At 45.5% G+C, this 20254-nt stretch overlaps 1 protein-coding gene across 8 annotated transcripts in view; it reads right to left on the minus strand.

The window, feature by feature from the left end:
* KDM2A (lysine demethylase 2A) overlaps positions 1-20254 on the minus strand; it is a 361653-nt gene that overhangs the window by 133371 nt on the left and 208028 nt on the right. For 6 of the 8 annotated variants that reach the window (XM_069980770.1, XM_069980769.1, XM_069980768.1 and 3 more), the window contains 3 exons: positions 3609-3881; positions 3281-3412; positions 450-530 (listed from right to left, as the gene is read on the minus strand). The exons of the other annotated variants lie outside the window; for them this stretch is intronic. In XM_069980770.1, coding sequence (XP_069836871.1) covers positions 450-530; positions 3281-3412; positions 3609-3881 — 486 coding nt within the window. The remainder of the gene's footprint in view (positions 1-449; positions 531-3280; positions 3413-3608; positions 3882-20254) is intronic. 8 annotated transcript variants of the gene reach the window in all.

The following is a 20254-nucleotide window of genomic DNA, read 5'->3' on the forward strand; positions in this document are numbered from 1 at the left end:
AAAAATAGCAAAACATTATGGGTGTCATTAGTTCTAAAACATAAATGATAGTTTCCTAATGACAGCAAAACAAAAATTAAAAGATGTCGAAGCAACAAGATTTCCAGATGTCTCGTTAGAGGTTAGCTTAACAGAGGCTGCAAATCTAGCAGAGGTTTTTAAATCAGTCACACAGCAGACGGTAAACCAAAGTACTGCTCTCTGTTATCAGCCATTTTAAGCATGAGAATACTAGACAACAGGGATTACTGAACAGGAAGTCTGATATGGATAAGAAACTATTCCCTTACTATTCAAATCTTTACACCTTGTAGAGATATAAAATGTTCACACAGATGAAAGTTAGTGGTCCTTTCAGAGAGTACCAAACACAATATAAATCATTTTTTTAAAAAAGGTTCTGCAACTAGGTAAAATAAGATGTTTTAGGAAGAGGTCAATCCGCTCACCGTGTGCTTCCTCCGTTCATTACATTTGGGGCATTCCCAGTAGTTGGGAAGCTCGTCACTCAGCAAGCCTTCACCGTCCATCTGCGATACAGGACACAAAAGGTTAAAAGCACAGGGGTCTTGGCCTGTTACTTCCGTTATTAAAATAAATCTATCTATCTTTTTTTTTTTACTAATCACTAACCTAATCCAACCTTTACATGTAGAGTTGGGATTTGCAATCCCCTGATGTACTTCTATTCACTCCCTGAGCAAGTAAAAAGCAGCAAGCAGCAAGGGTAGCCTACAGTGTGTGAATGGAGACAAAAGTCCATCCAGGAAAATCTAAGTAACATAAATGGTGCCTAAACTGTGCAGCAGACGCCACACGACTGGCTAAAGGGAAATTGATGTTCTCAAGGCTTCTGCTTTTATGGCCCAAATAGCCTCAGATAGTAAATTAGAAGATTTTGGGTACGAGGGGAATTCCTATTTACAGTGAGTCCAAGAAGTATTTGATCCCTTGCTGATTTTCTTTGTTTGCCCACTAATAAAGACACTATCCTTCAGCACTTTTAATGGTAGATATATTCTAACATGGAGAGACAGAATATCAAGAAAAAAATCTAGAATATAATTTTAAAGAATATATTTTAATTAATTTGTATTTCAATGAGGAAAATAAGTATTTGATCCCTCTTGCCAAACACACTCAATACTTAGTGGCAAAGCCTTTGTTTGCAAGCACAGCGGTGAGACGTTTGTTGTAGTTAACCACAAGTTTAGCACACACACCAGGGGGAATTTTGGCCCACTCTTCTTTGCAGATTCTCTCTAAATCATGAAGGTTGGTGGGCTGTCGCTTGGCAACTCTGACCTTCAGCTCCCTCTATAGATTTTCGATCGGATTGAGGTCTGGCGACTGGCTGGGCCACTCCATGACCTTAATGTGATTTTTCTTGAGCCAATACTTTGTTGCCTTTGCTGTATGTTTAGGGTCGTTATCATGTTGGAAGACCCAACCACGGCCCATTTCCAGAACCCTGGCAGAGGGGATGAGGTTGTCCCTCAGGATTGTGCGGTACATGGCTCCATCCATCTTCCCAGTGATGCGGTGAAGTAGCCCTGTACCCTTGGCAGAGAAACACCCCCAAAACATTATGCTTCCACCTCCATGCTTGACGGTGGGCACAGTGTTCTTGGGGTCATAGGCAGCATTTTTCTTCCTCCACACATGGCGGGTGGAGTTGAGGCCAAAAAGTTCAATTTTGGTCTCATCTGACCACAAAACCTTCTCCCAATAACTTGGTTCATCTTTCAAATGATCAGTGGCATACTTGAGGCGCGCCTCCACATGTGCTCTCTTCAGCAGGGGTACCTTTCGGGCACTGCAGGATTTGAATCCATTGTTGCGCAAAGTGTTGCCAATTGTTTCCTTGCAAACTGTGGTCCCAGCTGCCTTCAGGTCATATGCTAACTCCTGCGGAGTGGTTGCAGGACGATTTCTGACTTTTCTCAGCATCATTGCCACCCCACGAGGCGAAATCTTCTTTGGAGCACCGGGCCGAGGTCTGTCATGTTATACTCTCTAAACTTTCTGATAATTGCACCAATAGTTGTTACTTTCACATCCAACACCTTACTAATCTTTTTGTAGCCCATTCCAGCTTTGTGAAGGTCAACAATTCTGACTCTGAGGTCCTGTGACAGCTCTTTGGTTTTACCCATGTTGGAGACTTGAAATCTGTGTGATCTGTCTGATTCTGTAGACAGTTGTTTTTCACACAAGTGATTAGTGAGAACAGGTGGCTTCAGGTCAGGTAACAAGTTGATTGGGAGTGTCTAACTGGTCTGTAAAAGCCAGAACTGCTAATGAATACTAAGGGATCAAATACTTATTTCACTCCATGAAAAACAAATCAATTAATATATATTCCTTAGATTTATTTTCTGGATTTTCTTTTTAATATTCTGTCTCTCCATGTAAGAATACATCTACCATTAAAAGTATAGAATGATCATGTCTTTATTAGTGGGCAAACAAAGAAAATCAGCAAGGGATCAAATACTTCTTGGACTTTACGTGGCTTATAAAGCAGCAACACTGTGTTGTACAGATTAGTGTCTGTTTAAAATCCATCTATGCTGGATGAGAACAGGCATCCTGTTGCATTCCGTTGACCCACTGTGTTTGCTGTGTTTTTTCCTAGTAAAACTTGTAGTCACATTTTAATGCAAACTGAAAATGTATCCCTATAAAAATGGATACAAATTTGTCAAAAGTCTGATATTTGATCTTAAAAAGTAAAAAAAAAAGCATGTGTGACGCATAGTGGCCTAAAAGTGGATCTGTGAGCTTAATGTGCAAAAGGCAACTGAAGGGAATTGAATGCATTTAGAATCCCTCATATTAGCCAACCACCACCAAGTTTTGTGCACCTCTGACACATAGGATTAGCTGTATTACATAGGCCAGTATATCCAACTGATAGAAATGCACCACACTGTTGCAGTGCCAAAGGTGGAGCATCACTGAGTATTAAAATCAGTGGACGATGGTAAGGTAACAAGTGCTGACCGCCGCTCTGTGCAGATGTTCATATAGTGGTTGCCTTCTCCACTGTACCACACATCAATAAAGGATTAAAGAAAACTCCTGCTCAGCAATAGACTTAAAGTGACTTCTGGCCAAAGGATTTAACCCTAAGCATCCATTTTCTCCATCCACCTCATATTTTACTGATGACTCCATCCCACCATTCTAACAGTAAGACTGATTGTTCGATAAGCTTACACTGTTTTAAACTGAAGACCAACAATTTTTTATGCAGTGAGGAATTTCAGCTACTTACCTCTAGGCAGCCGGGATGGACAATCTCATTGCACACCGAGCACTCCATGAGTTTCTTTTCAAAGTCCTGGGAGTCACTGGTCTGATCCACCTCCCCACACATGGCACAGGTGACAGAGTGGGGCAATCTGGGCTGGAGGACAGAGTGGCCTTATCAATTACCTTAGTGTTATGACACCCTGGGGACTTACATCAACTTACCCCAATGCTAACTGATAATGATATCAAGAGACTGAAGTGGGAAGAATAGAATAAACAGAAAGATGGAAAAAAAAGTATTTATAAATGTATAAAGCAAATATACAACGCCAGAACCCTGTGATACTCACCGCAAGGCACTGCCTTTGCATGCATGACTGCTTCATCCTGCCTGGACCTCCAAACTTCTTCATGTCTTTGCAGTAGTGGCAAGTCCCACACTCCCTCTGGAGACATGCCTGACATTTCCGACACCTTACTCGTCTCCTCCTTGCTCCAGAAGAGGCAGTTTGTCCAGAAGAGATGGTGGCCACAGGCCTAGGAACTGACGTGGCGTGACGGGCTGCGGGCCGCATGTTGTGAGGTTTGGTGAACTGGATCTTGGGCCGAAGGTGAACTTTATACTAGATGTAGGCGGGGTTAAAAAAAATATGAACAAATAAAAATTATGAGGGGACTTACAAAGAATCAAGAATTATGTCATGTCAATAGAGCAGATTTTGTCATTTCACTGTTTTCATCAACTTAATGAAGCAAAAACTATTGCCTTTCCTGCAGTCCTGGGGTTCTGTCAAATGACAAAATCAGCTCACATCAGTTTAACAAGGGGTATTATTCTCCAGAACGACCCCTTTCTAACCATGACACAACACAGTTCATGACCCCACTGGTGGGAATAGCTTGAAGACAAGGGTGGACAAGAGGTGGATGAGGATTTTATGGTACCAGGCCCTGTGCATACCTTTATATTGTCATAATTCAGAACCAATTAGATCCTGGTCAAGAGGCAGATTTTCACTTATACACGCAATTATTATACAACACTGTGAATTTATTGGGCTTCTACATTATGAATGTGTTAGACCAGACCAGACCAGAGCCTCCAACACAGTCTCTATTATAATTGACAAAAGGCATAGTGCAGAAGGCAGTGAAGTTCTATTCTTCCTACTAAAAAATAATGGCAACCAAAGACAGACCCCACTGTAAGGGCCCTATTCCACAGTAAGGATAAATCGGCCCCATTCGGCAGATTATCGCTCGGTGGAAAAGAGAGAACGATCAGCCGATGATCGTGTCATCGGCTGATCGTTCATTTAGGGCCAGACCTAAAATCATCGTTCCCCCACCGCGCATCGCTACAGTTGAATAGCAGTGCGCGGCGGGCGACTGACAATTTGAGAAGCAGCAGCAGCAATACATTACCTGTCAGGTCTTCCTCTCCGCTCTGTCTGGCTCCCCGAGTCCCGCGTGCTTTGGCTTCAGAATGGCCTGTCAGCTGACGGATCGCTCAGCCAATCACAGGCCGGGACCGCCTGAAGCTATCACAGGCCATTCCGAAGCTAGAGCGCACGGGACCCGGGGAGGAAGACAGAGCGGAGAAGAAGACCTGACAGGTAATGTATTGCTGCAAGGACATCGGTAACTATGTCCCTGCAGCCCTCGCTCAACGATCATCGGGTCGTGGAATAGGCCCAGTAAACGAGCGGCCATCTAGCAGATCAGCGCTCGTTTACATCGTTGATCAGGCCCTCCTCGGCCCGTGAAATAGGACCCTAAGTCATGAGGTCCAACAGATGCAGCTTGAGGCTATGTTTCCACTTCAGGAACATACTGGGGAAACACAGCTGTCTGAAATAGATGGCCGCTAATAAAGGTTGTGATGTTTATTAGTGACTGTCTATTTCCTTAACCCCTTAAGGACTGAGTCCAAAATGGCCTTAAGGACCGGAGCAAGTTTCAGGAATATCACCTGTGTCACTTTATCCATTAATAACTTCGGGATGCTTTTACCTATCTGGCTTATTCTGAGATTGTTTTCTCGTGACATGTTATACTTTATATTTCTGGTAAAATTGAGTTGATACTTACAGCCTATCTTTATAAAAAAACACAAAATAATGTGAAAAATTGAGATGGGTTATGCCACATAAATTATACATTAAATAGCATTAACAACATGTCTACTATATGTTGGCGGCATTTATTAAACTTGCTTTCAATTGTTTAAGACAATAGAAAGATTCAAAGTTTAGCAGCATTTTTCCAAATTTTTACAAGAATTTCAAAATCTGATTTTTCAAGAGACCAGTTCACGTTTGAAGTGGATTTGAGCAGGCTGTATATTATGAAGCCCCACAAAGCACCCCATTTCAGAAACTGCACCCCCCAAACTGTTCAAAATCAATTCCAGAAAGTTTTTTTTTAACCCTTTAGCTGAGTCACAGAAATAAAAGCTAAGTGTGTGAGAAAATTGAAAATTATATTGTGACCCAATATCTCTCATAATAGAAAACCTATTTCCAGAGAAATGCACCCAAATATTTATCGCCCCATGTCTGCAGTTTATAGAAATGTATGATATGTGGCCATATTGCGCTATTTGACGCAACCACAAGCCTCAGATGTAAAGGAGAACCTAGTGAATTTTGAAGCCTCCTTACAATTGGCCATTTTTCAAAGTACCACTTATGGTTGGCAGAGGCTCAGGGGTTCCAAAACCTAACAAACACCCCTAAAGGGACACCATTTCGGAAACTACACCCTTCAAGGCATGTAACAAGGGGTATAGTGGGCATATGAACCCCACTGGTGACAGGCACAATGTGCTATGCAAATGAAAAATGTAATTTTTTTTACACTAAAACTTGGTCTAGCCTTAAATTTTTCAGGTTGACAAGGGGTTAAAAGTAAAAAAAAAAAAAAAAAAAACATAAAACTTGTAGAGAAATTTCCCCCAAGTACAAAAATTCCCCACATGGGAAGGAGCACCATTTGGCTCCGGCCGCCGGTGGGGTTAACTTACATACACGCAGCGGGATGTCATTCTCGCTGTGAGTATGCATTCTCATAGGGATGCACTGACACTGGATCCACATCTGGATTTCACTGCGAATCCTCTACGGATCCGGTGTGTGTGAAGGCATCTTTAGAGGGGTGTGTAAGTGTAAGTGTTATGCTTTTACACGTGTAAGTGTTAGTGTGTGTGTGCAGTTTATGTACTGTTTTTACATTTTGTGTGTTTTTGACTTTATTTTTTTTTTACTTGGGGGGCACATGGGGGGGGGGGGTGGATGGCAGCAGCAGCTTGGTGGGAGGGTGGGTGGTTGGATGGCAGCAGGGTGTTGGGAGGGAGGGTGGTTGGTTGGATGGCAGCAGGGTGGTGGGAGGGAGGGTGGTTGGTTGGCAGCAGGGTGGTGGGTGGTTGGATAGCAGCAGGGTGGTGGGAGGGAGGGTGGCTGACAGCAGGGTGGTGGGAGGGTGGGTGGGTGGTTGGATAGCAGCAGGGTGGTGGGAGGGAGGGTGGCTGACAGCAGGGTGGTGGGAGGGAGCGAAGGTGGCTGGCAGCAGGGTGCTGGGAGGATGGAAGACTGACTGGCAGCAGGGTGCTGGTAGGGAGGGACACTGGCTGACAGCAGGGTGCTGGGAGGGAGGGAGAGAGAATGGCTGGCAGTGGGGTCCTGGGAGGGAGGGTGGCTGACAGCAGGGTGGTTGGTGGTAGGGAGGGAGACTGGCTGGGGGGAGTAGATGGGGAGCAGATGACACACGGTGGAGGAGGAAGTACCGGGGAGGGGGAGGAGAAGAGAGCACAAGGAGATCAGCTCCTAGCTGTCACCCTGTAGCTGAGAACGCACGGGGGAGGGGGCTCCGGGAAGAAGAGGAAGCACAGGGAGGAGGAGGCACCCGGAACACTCCAGGAACGCACCGGGCACAGGACTCACCACCCCCATCATCACCTTCTGTGCTGCTGATTCTCGGCAAGCAGAGAAGTGGATGATGGGAGTAGTCTTATGGACCGCCCGCGACTGGCCGGCTGGCGGCAGCCGGACAATCACAGGCGATCTGGGGACCGGATCCACCGGCAGGTGATGCCTTTTCACAGCTCTGTGCCGGGACCCGGTCCCGAAAACACAGCAAATCGCTGGGATAATCACAGCAATCATCTTCACGGGGGGCAGGGAAACTGACCCCTACGTGACACAGAAAGATGGCTGCTGATAGAATCAGCAGCCATCTTCACCGGATCGCCGCGTGAAACCGTTTAAAGGGCCCGCATACCGGTACATAATGGGTCCTTAAGTGAGAGTGATACATGATGTACCGGTACGTCATGGGTCCTTAAGGAGTTAAAAAACCTTAACAAGAATTGTTATCAGTTGCCTATCTCCAGTTTACAAAGAAAAACGTGCACTTGCTCGTCGGCTGATCTTTGGTTAATTGAGCGCTCCTAGGTTCCTAAAGTGCTTTATTACTTTCATGCGTTGGGTTGTTTTTGTGAAATCTTACCTTTTCTTCATATGTAATGTGCTTTTTGTATGTATGTATGTATGTATGTATGTATGTATGTATACCAATGAGCCTGTGACTACCTCATCATTAATATTCCTCTGGAGCATCACTCATCACTGCAATCCACCAAATGAAAAACCTTGGGGAGGTGGTGGACAGATCAGTGCACTGATGGGTTAAGTACCACCTCCAGGGCACCAAATAGCAAATTAGCATATGAATAGAAAGCTAAACATCACAAATATTGCCCAGAGGATAAAAATATTAAAAGATACATTAGTAATCAAGATCTCTTGACCTTTAAGAACATTACAGAATATTATCAGTTAAACCCCTTAGGAACCAAGCCTTTTTGAGACCTTAGGGTAAATTCACACGGGCGTCTCGCACAAGAAATCCGCAGCTAAACCGCAGCTAATCCGCAATACATCTATTATTCTTATTAATACATGTATTGTGGATTAGGTGCGGATTAGCTGCGGTTTTTTTATGCGAGACGCCCGTGTGAATTTACCCTTAATGACCAGGCTCATTTTTCAAAATCTGACCTGTCTCACTTTATGCGCTTATAGCTCAGTGATGCTTTAACATATGCTAGCGATTCTGAGGTGTTACAGGGCTTAGAAATGTACCAGCAAATTACCAATTTTTTTATGAAATTACCAAAACTAATTTTTTTAGGGACCAGTTCTTTTTTGAAGTGTGTTTAGGAGGCTTGTATACTTGAAACCCCCATAAATGACCCCATTTTGGAAACTACACACCTTAAAGAATTAATCTAGGGGTATAATGAGCATTTTAACCCTACAGGGGCTGGAGGAAAGTATTCACAATTAGGCCGGAAAAAAATGGAAAATAGAAATTTTCAAATAATATGTTCGTTCAGATTAAAGTATCTCATTTTCACAAGCAACAGGAGAGAAAAAAGCACCCCAAAATTTGTAACGCAGGTTCTCCTGAGTACAATGGTACCCCATATGGGGGCGTAAACCACTGTATGGGCACACAGCGGGGCTCAGAATGGAAGGAGCGCCAATTGGCATTTTCAGTGCAGATTTTGTTGTAAAAGTTTTCAGGGGCCAGGTGCGTTTGCAGTGCCCCTGTAGTGCCAGGGAAGTGAAACCCCCCCAAAAGTCAGCCCATTTTGGAAAGATAACCCCTCAAAGAATACATCTTGGGGTGTGAAGAGCATTTTGACCCCACAGGTATTGGAGGAAAGTATTTAAAATTAGTCAGTAAAAATGAAAAACTAGAATTTTTCCAATAATATGTATGTTTAGTTTGAAATTTCTCAACTTCACAAGGAACAGGAGAGAAAAGGCACCTCAAAATCTGTAACCCAGGTTCTTCCAAATAGAAAGGTACCCCATATGTGGGCATAAACCACTGTATGGGCACGCAGTGGGGCTCAGAAGGAAGGGAGCGACAATTAGCATTTTCAGTGCAGATTTTGCTGTAGAAGTTTTTGAGCACCAGGTGCGTTTGCAGTGCCCCTGTAGTGTCAGCAGAGTGAAACCCCCCCATAAGTCACCCCATTTTGGAAAGTGCACCCCTCAAAGAATACATCTTGGTGTGCGGTGAGCATTTTGACCCCACAGGTATTAGAAGAAAGTATTCAAAATTAGACAATAAAAATGAAAAACTAGAATTTTTCCAATAAAATGTTCCTTTAGTTTGGAATATCTCAACTTCACAAGGAAAGGGAGATAAAGCGCACCCCAAAATCTGTAACGCAGGTTCTCCTGAGTACAACGGTACCCCATATGTGAGCACAAACCACTGTATGGGCACAGAGCGGGGCTCAGAACGGAAGGAGCGCCAATTAGCATTTGCAGTGCAGATTTTTCTGAAGATGTTTCCGATCACCGGGTGCGTTTGCAGAGCCCCTGTAGTGTCCGCAGAAGAGAAACCCCCCAAAAGTCACCCCATTTTAGAAAAGGCACCCCTCAAAGAAGTCATCTTGGGGTGCAGTGAGCATTTTGACCACACAGGTATTAGAGGAAAGGATTCAAAATTAGAAAGTAAAAATGAAAAAAAATGAATTTTTTCAAAAATATATGTTTGTTTAGTTTGAAATTTCTCAATATCACGAGAAACAGGAGAGAAAATGCACTGCAAAATTTGTAAAGCAGGTTCTCCTGAGTACAACGGTACCCCATATGTGGGCATAAACCACTGTATGGGCATACAGCATGACTCAGAAGGAAAGGAGCATCATTTTGCTGGTGCAAAACCGCAGTTAGTATTGGTTATTAGAATAGCGCAGGTGCTAAAAATTCTTTTTTTTTTTTTTAAATGAGATTACAGGTAATCTGGGGTAGTGACGGGCAACCTGGGAGTGTTTACTTGCTATCTGGGGTGTTTATGGGCAATCTGGGGTGGTACGAGCAGTCTGTAGCAATCTGGGGTGTTTATGGCCAATCTGGGGGTGTTTACCGGCTATCTGGGGGTGTTTACCGGCTATCTGGGGGTGTTTACCGGCTATCTGGGGGTGTTTACCGGCTATCTGGGGGTGTTTACCGGCTATCTGGGGGTGTTTACCGGCTATCTGGGGGTGTTTACCGGCTATCTGGGGGTGTTTACCGGCTATCTGGGGGTGTTTACCGGCTATCTGGGGGTGTTTACCGGCTATCTGGGGGTGTTTACCGGCTATCTGGGGTGGTGACGGACAATCTGGGGGTGTTTACTGGCTATATGGGGTGGCAACAGACAATCGGGGGGGGGGGGGCGTCACAGGCAAACTGGGGTGGTGATGGGCAATCTGGGGGTGTTTACTGGCTATCTGGGGTGGTCACGGGTAATCTGAGCAGTTACAGGTAAACTGGAGTGGTTATGAATAATCTGGGGTGGTTACAGGTAATGCGGGGTGGTTACAGGTAATGCTGGGGTGGTTACAGGTAATGCTGGGGTGGTTACAGGTAATGCTGGGGTGGTTACAGGTAATGCGGGGTGGTTACAGGTAATGCGGGGTGGTTACAGGTAATGCGGGGTGGTTACAGGTAATGCGGAGTGGTTACAGGTAATGCGAGGTGGTAACAGGTAATCCGGGGCACTTCACTTTTTATCCCGTGACCAATGATTTTTGGTGAGTGGACAAAAAGTGCCGGAAGCATTTGGAACAAGTGATAAGTGGTATATAGTATATACCGCTGATCACTTGTGCCAGGACCACATCGGCTAGTCCCTGATCATTGCCCCATGCTCTCCGCCACCTCTGGTGGTGGAGAGAATGAGAGTTTGATCTTTTTTTAAGGGTACAAACACACTTGTCGTATCCGCAGCGAGTTTCTGGCTGCGTATTCGCAGTGAGACTCGCTGAGGATCCCGGCCCTGTGTAATCAATGGCAGACAAAGTCGCAGCAGGGATGTACATCCCTGCTGCGAGTTTGTCCGCAGCTCGCCCCGTTAACTCCCCGGCGCCGGAGACTATACGTCACCTGATCCCAGCTACGGGGCTCCCGACGTCTTCACGGCCCGTTCAGCCAATCAGTGCTGCGGTGGGGCAGTGCACTGATTGGCTGAGCGGGACGTGTCTGGAATCAGCGAAGGACCAGGTGATGTATAGTCGGGACCAGGTGATGTATAGTCTCCGGCGGCCGGGGGGTTAACGGGTCGGCCTTTGGACAAATTTTGTCTGCCATTGAGTACACAGGGCCGGGATCCGAAACTCGCTGCCGATACGGCAAGTGTGTTTGTACCCTAAGGAATTAATCACTGTGAACACTAAGGTTATTCCGGGGGGGGGACATTCATCTCCTCTCACTGTGGATTAATGGTGAGAGGAGATGAAAGCATGCAGTGCCCGTTACTGGTGGCCATCGTTATACTGGTAATAACGGCGATCGTCGGTGCGGTGACTGGCCAGGACTGACCCCACACTCTGCCCCAACCCCTCAGCTACCTCCGGTACCTGCGGGCATTACCGGCGCTGCTGCACTATTCTACACCATCGCCATAAAGAGCTGATGGCAGCAGAATAGAGCCCATTCGTGATCACCGTAAAAATTCGTATCGGCGGTCACTAATAACATAATACATGTATTCTCTGGGTCACTACGGTTACGGCGATACCACATTTGTGTAGTTTTTTTTAAACTATTACCACTTTGGCGCAATAGAAACTATCTTCCTAGCAAAAACCCACAAAAACTGTCGCCACATTGCAAGATCCATAGCGTTCTTATTTTTTGCACGACAGAGCTTGTTTTGGGCTTACTTTATGCGGGAAGATCTGTAGTTTCTATTGATGCCAAGTTTTATATGTACATGACTTTTTGATCTCTTTTATGATGTATTTTCTAAAGCAGATTGATATAATACAGCTATTCTGGTACAGTTTTTTTTATTTTTTTACAGCGTGTGTCGTGCGATATAGTTATTGATATTGTTTTATAGATTGGGTTGTTACGGACGTAGCGATACCAAATATTATAGGATTTGTGTTTTTGATCACTTTTATGTAATGTTTTATAGTGTATGGGGAATGTAATGCATTTTTATTATGGGGGGGCTGGGGGGATTGTGTTTGGTGCACTTTTTTTTAACTTTTTTACGCTAGTGTACATTACTGTACACTAGTGTAAGACTTAGATCACAGTATACAATACACTGTACTGCTTCTGCATTACAGTGTATTGTATCATGTGACCATCCTGATGATAGGCAGTAGCACAGCCACCCCTGTCAGCAGGATGGCTTAACCATGGTAAGCCCGGGGGCCTTCATTAGGCCCCGGGAGTTACCATGGAGACGTCGGGAGGACCGGATGGCGCCGCGGGACCTCCGATCACGTAAGTGGACCTGCGGCGCCGTCCGGTACACACCAGAACCCGTTAGATGCCGCTGTCATGCTTTGACAGCGGCATTTAACGGGTTAAACTGCCCGGAGCGGAGAATCCTCCGCTCCGGGCAGTTACAGGAGGGGGTCAGTGGTCACACTGACCGCTGATCCCCCGTCCTGCAGCCGCCGCCGGGCGGTAATTTATTCCGATGCGCCCGCCATTAAAAGGCGTACGCATCGGAATAAAGACCATTAGTGGCCGCCGTGAAAAGGCAGCATGGCGGTCACAAAGGGGTTAAAGGGAAAGTCCAGTTAAAATAATTTTAAGGTATGTTATTGCCCAACTTAAGTTATGAAAAAAACTAATAGACACTTATTGTGGGAAACACACCTATAGTGCATTCTCCCTGCACTTACTACAGCATGGCGTGTTCAGGTCTCTGTAAAGTTGGTGATGTCACTACATGATGTGGTGATGTGACAAGACATCACCAATTTTACAGAGACCTGAACACGCCATGCTGTAGTAAGTGCAGGCAGAATGCACTATAGGTGCGTTTCTCACAATAAGTGTCTATTAGTCATTTTCATACCTTTTGTTGGGCAATAATATATCTAAAAATTATTTTGCCTGGACTTCCCCTTTAAGTAATGACTTTGTAGAGGGGTTACAGAGTAGAATCTTAATATTTGCAGATAACACTAAACTGGGTAAAGTAATCACCACAGGTGAGGATAACAGATGAATAAGGGCTGGGGTCTTGGACAAAAAATGGCAAATGACGTTTAATGTGGAAAAATGTAAGGTTATGCACATGAGCTGCAGAAATAATAAGTGCTAAATAATAATGTGCTAAACAAAACACTGGTTAAACTGCTCTCAGAAAGGACCTGGGAGTATTGGTGGACAGTAAAATCAACTTTAGTGATCAGTGCCAGGCAGCAGCTGCCAAAGGTAAAAAAAAAGTCATGGGATGCATCAAAAGAGGCATAGATGCTAAAGATAGTTTTGCCTAACATAGCTTTGTCTTTTTTCAAATCACTAGTAAAACTACACATGGAATTATGGTGTACAGTTTTAAGCACCTGTATATAGGAAGGGCATGGCTTTACTGGTGCAGGTGCAGATAAGCCAAACCAAGGTCATTCATAGAATGAGTGGGTTACAGTACCAAGACAGATTATCAAGCTTGGGGTTATTCAGTTTATTAAAGGGATACTCCAGTGTGGGGGCACTTTTTTACTGGGAACGGGGAGGAGGTGGCAGAGGAAAAAGACGTCCACTCACCATCCCGGTTCCAGTGGCGGGTCCCGGCCGCTTCCGGTGTCTGACGCGGGCTCGAGATGTGATGTCTCAGGTCCGCTGAGCCACTCAGTGAAGGAGGCGGGATCTGAGCGGACTTGAAACGGATCATGCCTCCTTCACTGAGTCGCTGAGCGGACCTAAGACGTCACGTCTCGGGCCCGCGTCAGACACCCGGAAGCGGCCGGGAACCGGGCACCGGAGAGCAGCGAAGAGGGACCCGCCGTCCCAGTAAAAAAGTGCCACCACACTGGAGTACCCCTTTAAAGAGATGTTTTAAAAGCAATCTGATTGCATTTTACAAATATATAAAATGCACAAGCCTGGAGAATAAAAAATGGCTGCAAATCGCATTAGTGTCCTCTTTGCCCCCTGCAGAGGGCGCTGAAAGACAGCTGTGATTGTATTTCAGTCTAGGTCTACATTTTTTGCATGCCCGTGCTGTTGGCACAATATTGCATTGCTATCAGTTTACATAACAGGCAATTTGCAATTTATCATTTACTAGTTGTTTATGGTGCAACATTCAGGCTACATTGGTATAGTGCAGTGCTTCTCAATTCCAGTCCTCAGGCCTCACCAACAGGTCATGTTTTGAGGATATCCTATACAAAGAACACCTGTGATAATACCTGATGCACCAGTATAATTATATCACCTGTGAAATACTAAGGAAATCCTCAAAACATGACCTGTTGGTGAGGCCCGACGACTGCAGAGAAGCACTGGTATAGTGCAATAAACTAACACTGACATCTGCTGGGGACAGACTACCACCCACAGTGCACCCACCCGCCTCGACCCTTCTAATGAACATTGGGACGGTGCTCTGCAGTGACATCACACATCCTTGCAGAACATTGGATGAATATTAATTAGTATTAAAAGGGGCGGGCAGGCTGGAGCAGATCAGTGCACATATCTAAAACTACAAAGTTACTGAAAACAAGGCAGAGTCAAGATAAGTAAACTACCTTCATCCTCAGCGCCCCATGCGCTATAAGGATATATCTGCAAGTTAGATGCTTCTAATATGCTGATACAGCCCCTTTAAGAGAGTATACCACATAGATTTGTTTTTACTGTCTGGACCATGCTCTTTTGTTTTTTTCTAATCTGTTACCATTTTTTGATTTTTAAAAAAAGACAAATCTAACCTGCTGATATCTCACTATAGTACATGGGGAGCTGAGGATAAAAGGTAATTTTCTTACCTTTATAGTGTGATTCTTTTTATATTCAGTTAAATCCCTAGGCTAATAAGGAGGGACAACCATCCCCAGTGCACTGATCCCCCTCTGGCTGCCCTACCCCTTATTAACGGATATTAACGGAGCAGGTCGGCCGGATTGGTGCACTGAGGGCAGGATTTCCACCCCTAGTGCACCAAACCGCCTTATTAGCCTAAGTGTAATGAGTCCAAAACTTTTGTGTGCACCTCTGTAATCTATACACGAATGTCATCAGTCACTGTACTCCTGCCTGTGTTACTAAGCATGGCACTGCTGAGAAATGATCTGTACAGAACAGGGCTTCTAAGCTTCGTTTTAAAGGGGTTATCCACCTAAGGCCCTGTTTCCACTGAGCAAAACTAGCGGAATTCCGCTAGCCCCCTCTCATAATGGGAGTCTATGGGAGGCGTGCGCACCTGCGCTGTCCGCGCTGAAGAATGAACATGTCCCTTAGCTTTCTTTCCTGCCCACGGCTGTCATTACTATTGCACAGTAAAAACAGGACAGTTTTTGTCCACTAATTTTGCATCACACCACCCCAATATGTATTCCATACTAGCTGCTGATGTAGCAGAGATGATGTGTGCATGATGTAGCTATGTGCTGCATAACAGCATCTGTTTACCGGGGTCGGGGGTGTAGTGTAGGTTTAGATCTCTGCCTGCTGACTGTAAATGAAAACATTCTAGTTCCATCCAGATTCTAACAACATCTATGAGGGTACAAACACACACACCATATACGCAGCAGATACGGAGCAGATTTGATGCAGTGTTCAGTAATTTAGATCTAATCTGCTGCGTATTTGCTGCGTATCGCTGCGTATACAGTGTGTGTGTTTATACGCTAACACTAACAGACAGGTGCATATGTCTGCATTCACTAACAGCAAGCAGAGATAGAACTAGAACTTTTCATATTACAGAAACCTAGGCTCGTGGACACATGTAAGTCTATGGAAGCAGCACTGGTGAATGGAGATGATTCAAATTATGTCTCCTGGTGGTCGGGTTACCAAGTCATTAGAGAGCTAACACAACCCCCAGAGAGGAGATCACATGTTCTCAGACCACAAACAAAGGGAGGGGGAGTAGGGTGCTCAGCGTGATCTGAATGGACCAAGAGTAGAAAAGTCGATAAGAATGAGAAAGAAAAAAATAGGAAAAGGGTGCAAAACAAGTTATACATGTAAATTAGACATAGGGTGGTATTGGGAAGGGGGATTGTTCAGAATATTGTTTTTGTTATCTGGATAACCCCTAAGCCTAGAGGATTATTTTATAATGTAACTAGCAAAACATAAATTAAAAAGAAAAACAAATAAAAAACAAAACAAAAACAAACACCAGTCTTTAAAAAACTTTATTTAGGCCAGTTTCACACGTACCACAGTGCAGAGGATTTCACACTGCGAGTTCGCAGTGAAATGTCCTGCGCTACCTGGTACTGTCATTTTCTATGGCTTTAAAGGGGCTCTGTACCCACAATCTGACCCCCCCAAACCACTTGTACCTTTGGATAGCTGCTTTTAATCCAAGATCTGTCCTGGGGGTCCATTCGGTCCATTTAAACTTGCAGCCCGTGCCAAACGGAAATATCTGTGCCCCAACTTTGCACCATCCTCCTCCCCACCCTCTTCATCATTACGAATGCCACTGGAACATTTTCACCATGCTGAACATTGCTTAACGATCCAGCCCATGTGCCGGGCTGACACAGGTGGGGAATAGGAGGCAATCTGCCTAGAGCATTCCTAATGATGAGTAGGGTGGGGAGGAGGGACGGGACGGGTGGTGCAAAGTTAGGGCACACATACTCCCTTTGGGCACGGGGCTGCCAGTTTAAACGTTGTTTTTAGAATAATAACTGCATCACCTGCCTAACGGACCCCAGGACAGACCTTGGATTAAAAGCAGCTATCCGAAGGTACAAGTGGATTGGTGGGGTCAGATTGTGGGTACAGAGTCACTTTACATACTCGCAGCTGCTTTGAGAATGTAAAGCCCCTAACCCACTGCTGCCGGGCTAATAGGCTACCTGCCCATGCAGCCCATTGCTTCTCAACCTCCCGGCTTCATGACATCCTGTACAGCCAATCAGTGGCTGTGGCGACACATTGCTGAGCAGGCTGCCTGGTAATTCTAGCGGACTTGACATGTTAATTCTTTTGGTGGAGAGAGCAAAGGGCGCACAAGGCATCCTATTCAATAAATAGGACAGGCAGAAATTCCGCCTTTTTTTCCCTGTGTAAACAGGCCCTTAGCTCAGCAGCAGTGGGTTAAGTGAGAAGGGGCTTTACATTCTTGCAGTGGAATGAAAAATCTGCTGAGAGGATGTAAAACTATAGAAAATGAAAGTACTGAATATTGCAGCAGATTCTGCAGCGGAACTCACAGCGTGAAATCAGCTGTGATGCAGTACGTGTGAAACTAACCTTAAAAACAAGTCATTTTCTGATTACACATTCTCTGCATGGGATAAACACATTTTTAACACCTTACTGCTGCATCCACTTTTAGGGTACCTTCACACGTACCGGATTCGCAGCGGATTTCATGCTGCGAGTTTGCAGCAAAATCCGCTGCGAATCCATGTACAGTGAAGCTGAATGGGGTTACATATCCGCAGCAAAATTTTGATTCCCCGGTGGATATGCCCAAAGCATATATTATCTGCTCGGCACCACGGCTGCATTTGAGATTCCCGGCGGTCCCAATCAGCCAATGGGTGCATGGGCAGCACTGATTGGCTGATGGGGACCACTGCAGATATTCAACTTCACTGTACATGGATTTGCAGCGGATTTTGCTGCTAACTCACAATGTGAAATCCGCTGCGGATCCGGTAGATGTGAAGCTACCCTAAGATTAGCTCTTTTTTTTGAGAGTCATACCTTTTTTTCTGTCATCTGACTTGTATGGGGGTGCTTGCACTTCTTGTGCACTACAGACACAGTACTAGTCTCACCGAACTCCAAATATAAATAGCCAAACCTGGTCTGAGAATCAGAGAGAGATGTGGAGTTGTAGTCTGAACTAGTTTTGGTTGGAGGCAGATACGGAAAGTTTTAGAAAAAAAATCGCTTTAGGGTGCCTTCACACCTACTGACTCACAGCGTAAATCTCACTGCGAGTCTGGCAGGTCCTGGCTGTTTACTGTCACTACAGACTCGCAGCGGTCTGAATGACCGCTGCGAGTATGTAATTCTGCCGACCCCTTAACCCCTTCGGCTCCTGCTCTGCTGTGTCTGTATATACATTACCTGTCTCCTGCACGGGGTCCCGGCGTCCTGCTCTCCCGCCCGGCCAATCAGTGTGGTGCCCAGCCGCAGCCACTGATTGGCTGGGCAGGAGAGCAGGACAGCTGGACACCGTGCAGCGACAACAGGTAACGTATATACAGACACAGAGGGGCGGGAGCCGAAGGGGTTAAGGGGCCGGCAAAATTACATACACACAGCGGTCGTGTTGAGTGCTGCATGGCATTGTGGGAAGACAGTAAGACAGCTCCCAGCCAACTACTATATGGATGTACAGAAGGCCTCCAATACTATATGGGGGCACAGAGTGGCATGAATACTAATTAAGGTCATAACTGCTCATATAGGGGGGGGGGGGCTAATAGGTGATGCGACTATAGGGGCGAGGCGCATTGCCGTGAATGTCCCTCTTTCCTCCCAGCAAAAGTTGGGAGGTATGCTTTAAGTCGTTCTATTTACCCATCCCTATGCCCCCGCAGTGCAGCGTCACCGCTCATGAACCCCCACCAGGCACCAGGTCACAGCACCACTGAGAAAGGGCCCTATTCCACAGTAGCGATAATAGGCCAAATCGGCCCGATTCGGCAGATTATCGCTCTGTGAAACAGAGAGAACGATCAGCAGATGATCGTTCATTTAGGGCCAGACCTAAATCAACGATCAGCGGCCCGTGGAATAGGCCCAGTAAAAGAGCGGCGATCTAGCAGATCGACGCTCGTTTACATCGTTGATCGGGCCCTCCTCGGCGCGTGAAATAGTACCTAAATGCTCACTCAGACAATCAGTGAGTGAGGCGGGACACAGCTGCACTCTCTGTTTGGCTGAGCAGGTAGTTCCTTTGTGGCTGTGATGAAACATTAACTCAGGAGGCCAGACTGACAGAAAGCCTGGATTTTTTCCTGGTGCCCGGAGTACCTGTTTAACCCTTACAAACAGCAGATGTTCTTGTCTAACAGAACAAACATTTTGGGTATGTTCACACTGAGCAAAACAGGCGGAATTCCGTGGCAGAGCGCCAGGAACTGTCCAAAGCTGCAGTAAATTCCTATAGAAAACCTCTATGGAAAAACTTGAGATTTTTAAATCGCAGTAAATTAAAAATCTATATAACTTTCTAAAACAAGTTAATCTGAAAGAAAAAGATTTTTGTGAATAACCTTTAACCCCTTAAGGACAGAGCCTGAAATGGCCTTAAAGGGGTATTCCCCCCAAGAGCTAAAAAAATTAAATGCTCCCAAACCTAGCTGGTCTTACCAAGTCCCCCTGAATATTTTGAGCTGTCTCCTGTCTTTCGAGCTGCTGCCATTACTGAGTTACAAGTTTTTCTAGAAGCCTATCTATATCCAAGTTAGGAAACTAAATTTCCCATCATGCATTGCTTCTCTCTGATTGGTCCGTGATGTAGCGGAGCTGATTATCATATAGTTCTCTAACAGCAATCGCTGATCTAAAGAGTTGCAGGAGAGGTGTTGAGCTGGCCATCTCTGCAGTATATAAACACAATGCTTGGAGTTGTAGTTCCTCAGCAGATATTAGTAATATGAAGCTCTATGTGCGTCATATTACTGATAGCTGCTGAGGAATAACAATTCCCAGCACAGTGCTCAGCAGACTTATCCAGGCTATAGCTCGATTGCTGCTGGAGAACTACAACTGCCAGCACTATGTTGGGACTTGTAGTTCTTCATATGGGGCAGTGCGAGGGGGAAAAGGAGGCCGCATGGGGGGGGGGGGGGCAATGACAGAGTTGGGGGTGGGTGGTTTGGGGGCAAATGGCTAAAATCCACGGGACATGGGGGCTGTTACTAGTACGTTACAGCTACAGTAAGCGTCGCCTCCCAGCTCTGCCCCTGCAGCGTTCAGCTAGTCAACTCTGCTTCAGCTCTGCTACATCATTAGCCATGTACACACTA

This window comes from Dendropsophus ebraccatus, chromosome 8, assembly GCF_027789765.1.
Source record: "Dendropsophus ebraccatus isolate aDenEbr1 chromosome 8, aDenEbr1.pat, whole genome shotgun sequence".
NCBI lineage: Eukaryota > Metazoa > Chordata > Amphibia > Anura > Hylidae > Dendropsophus > Dendropsophus ebraccatus.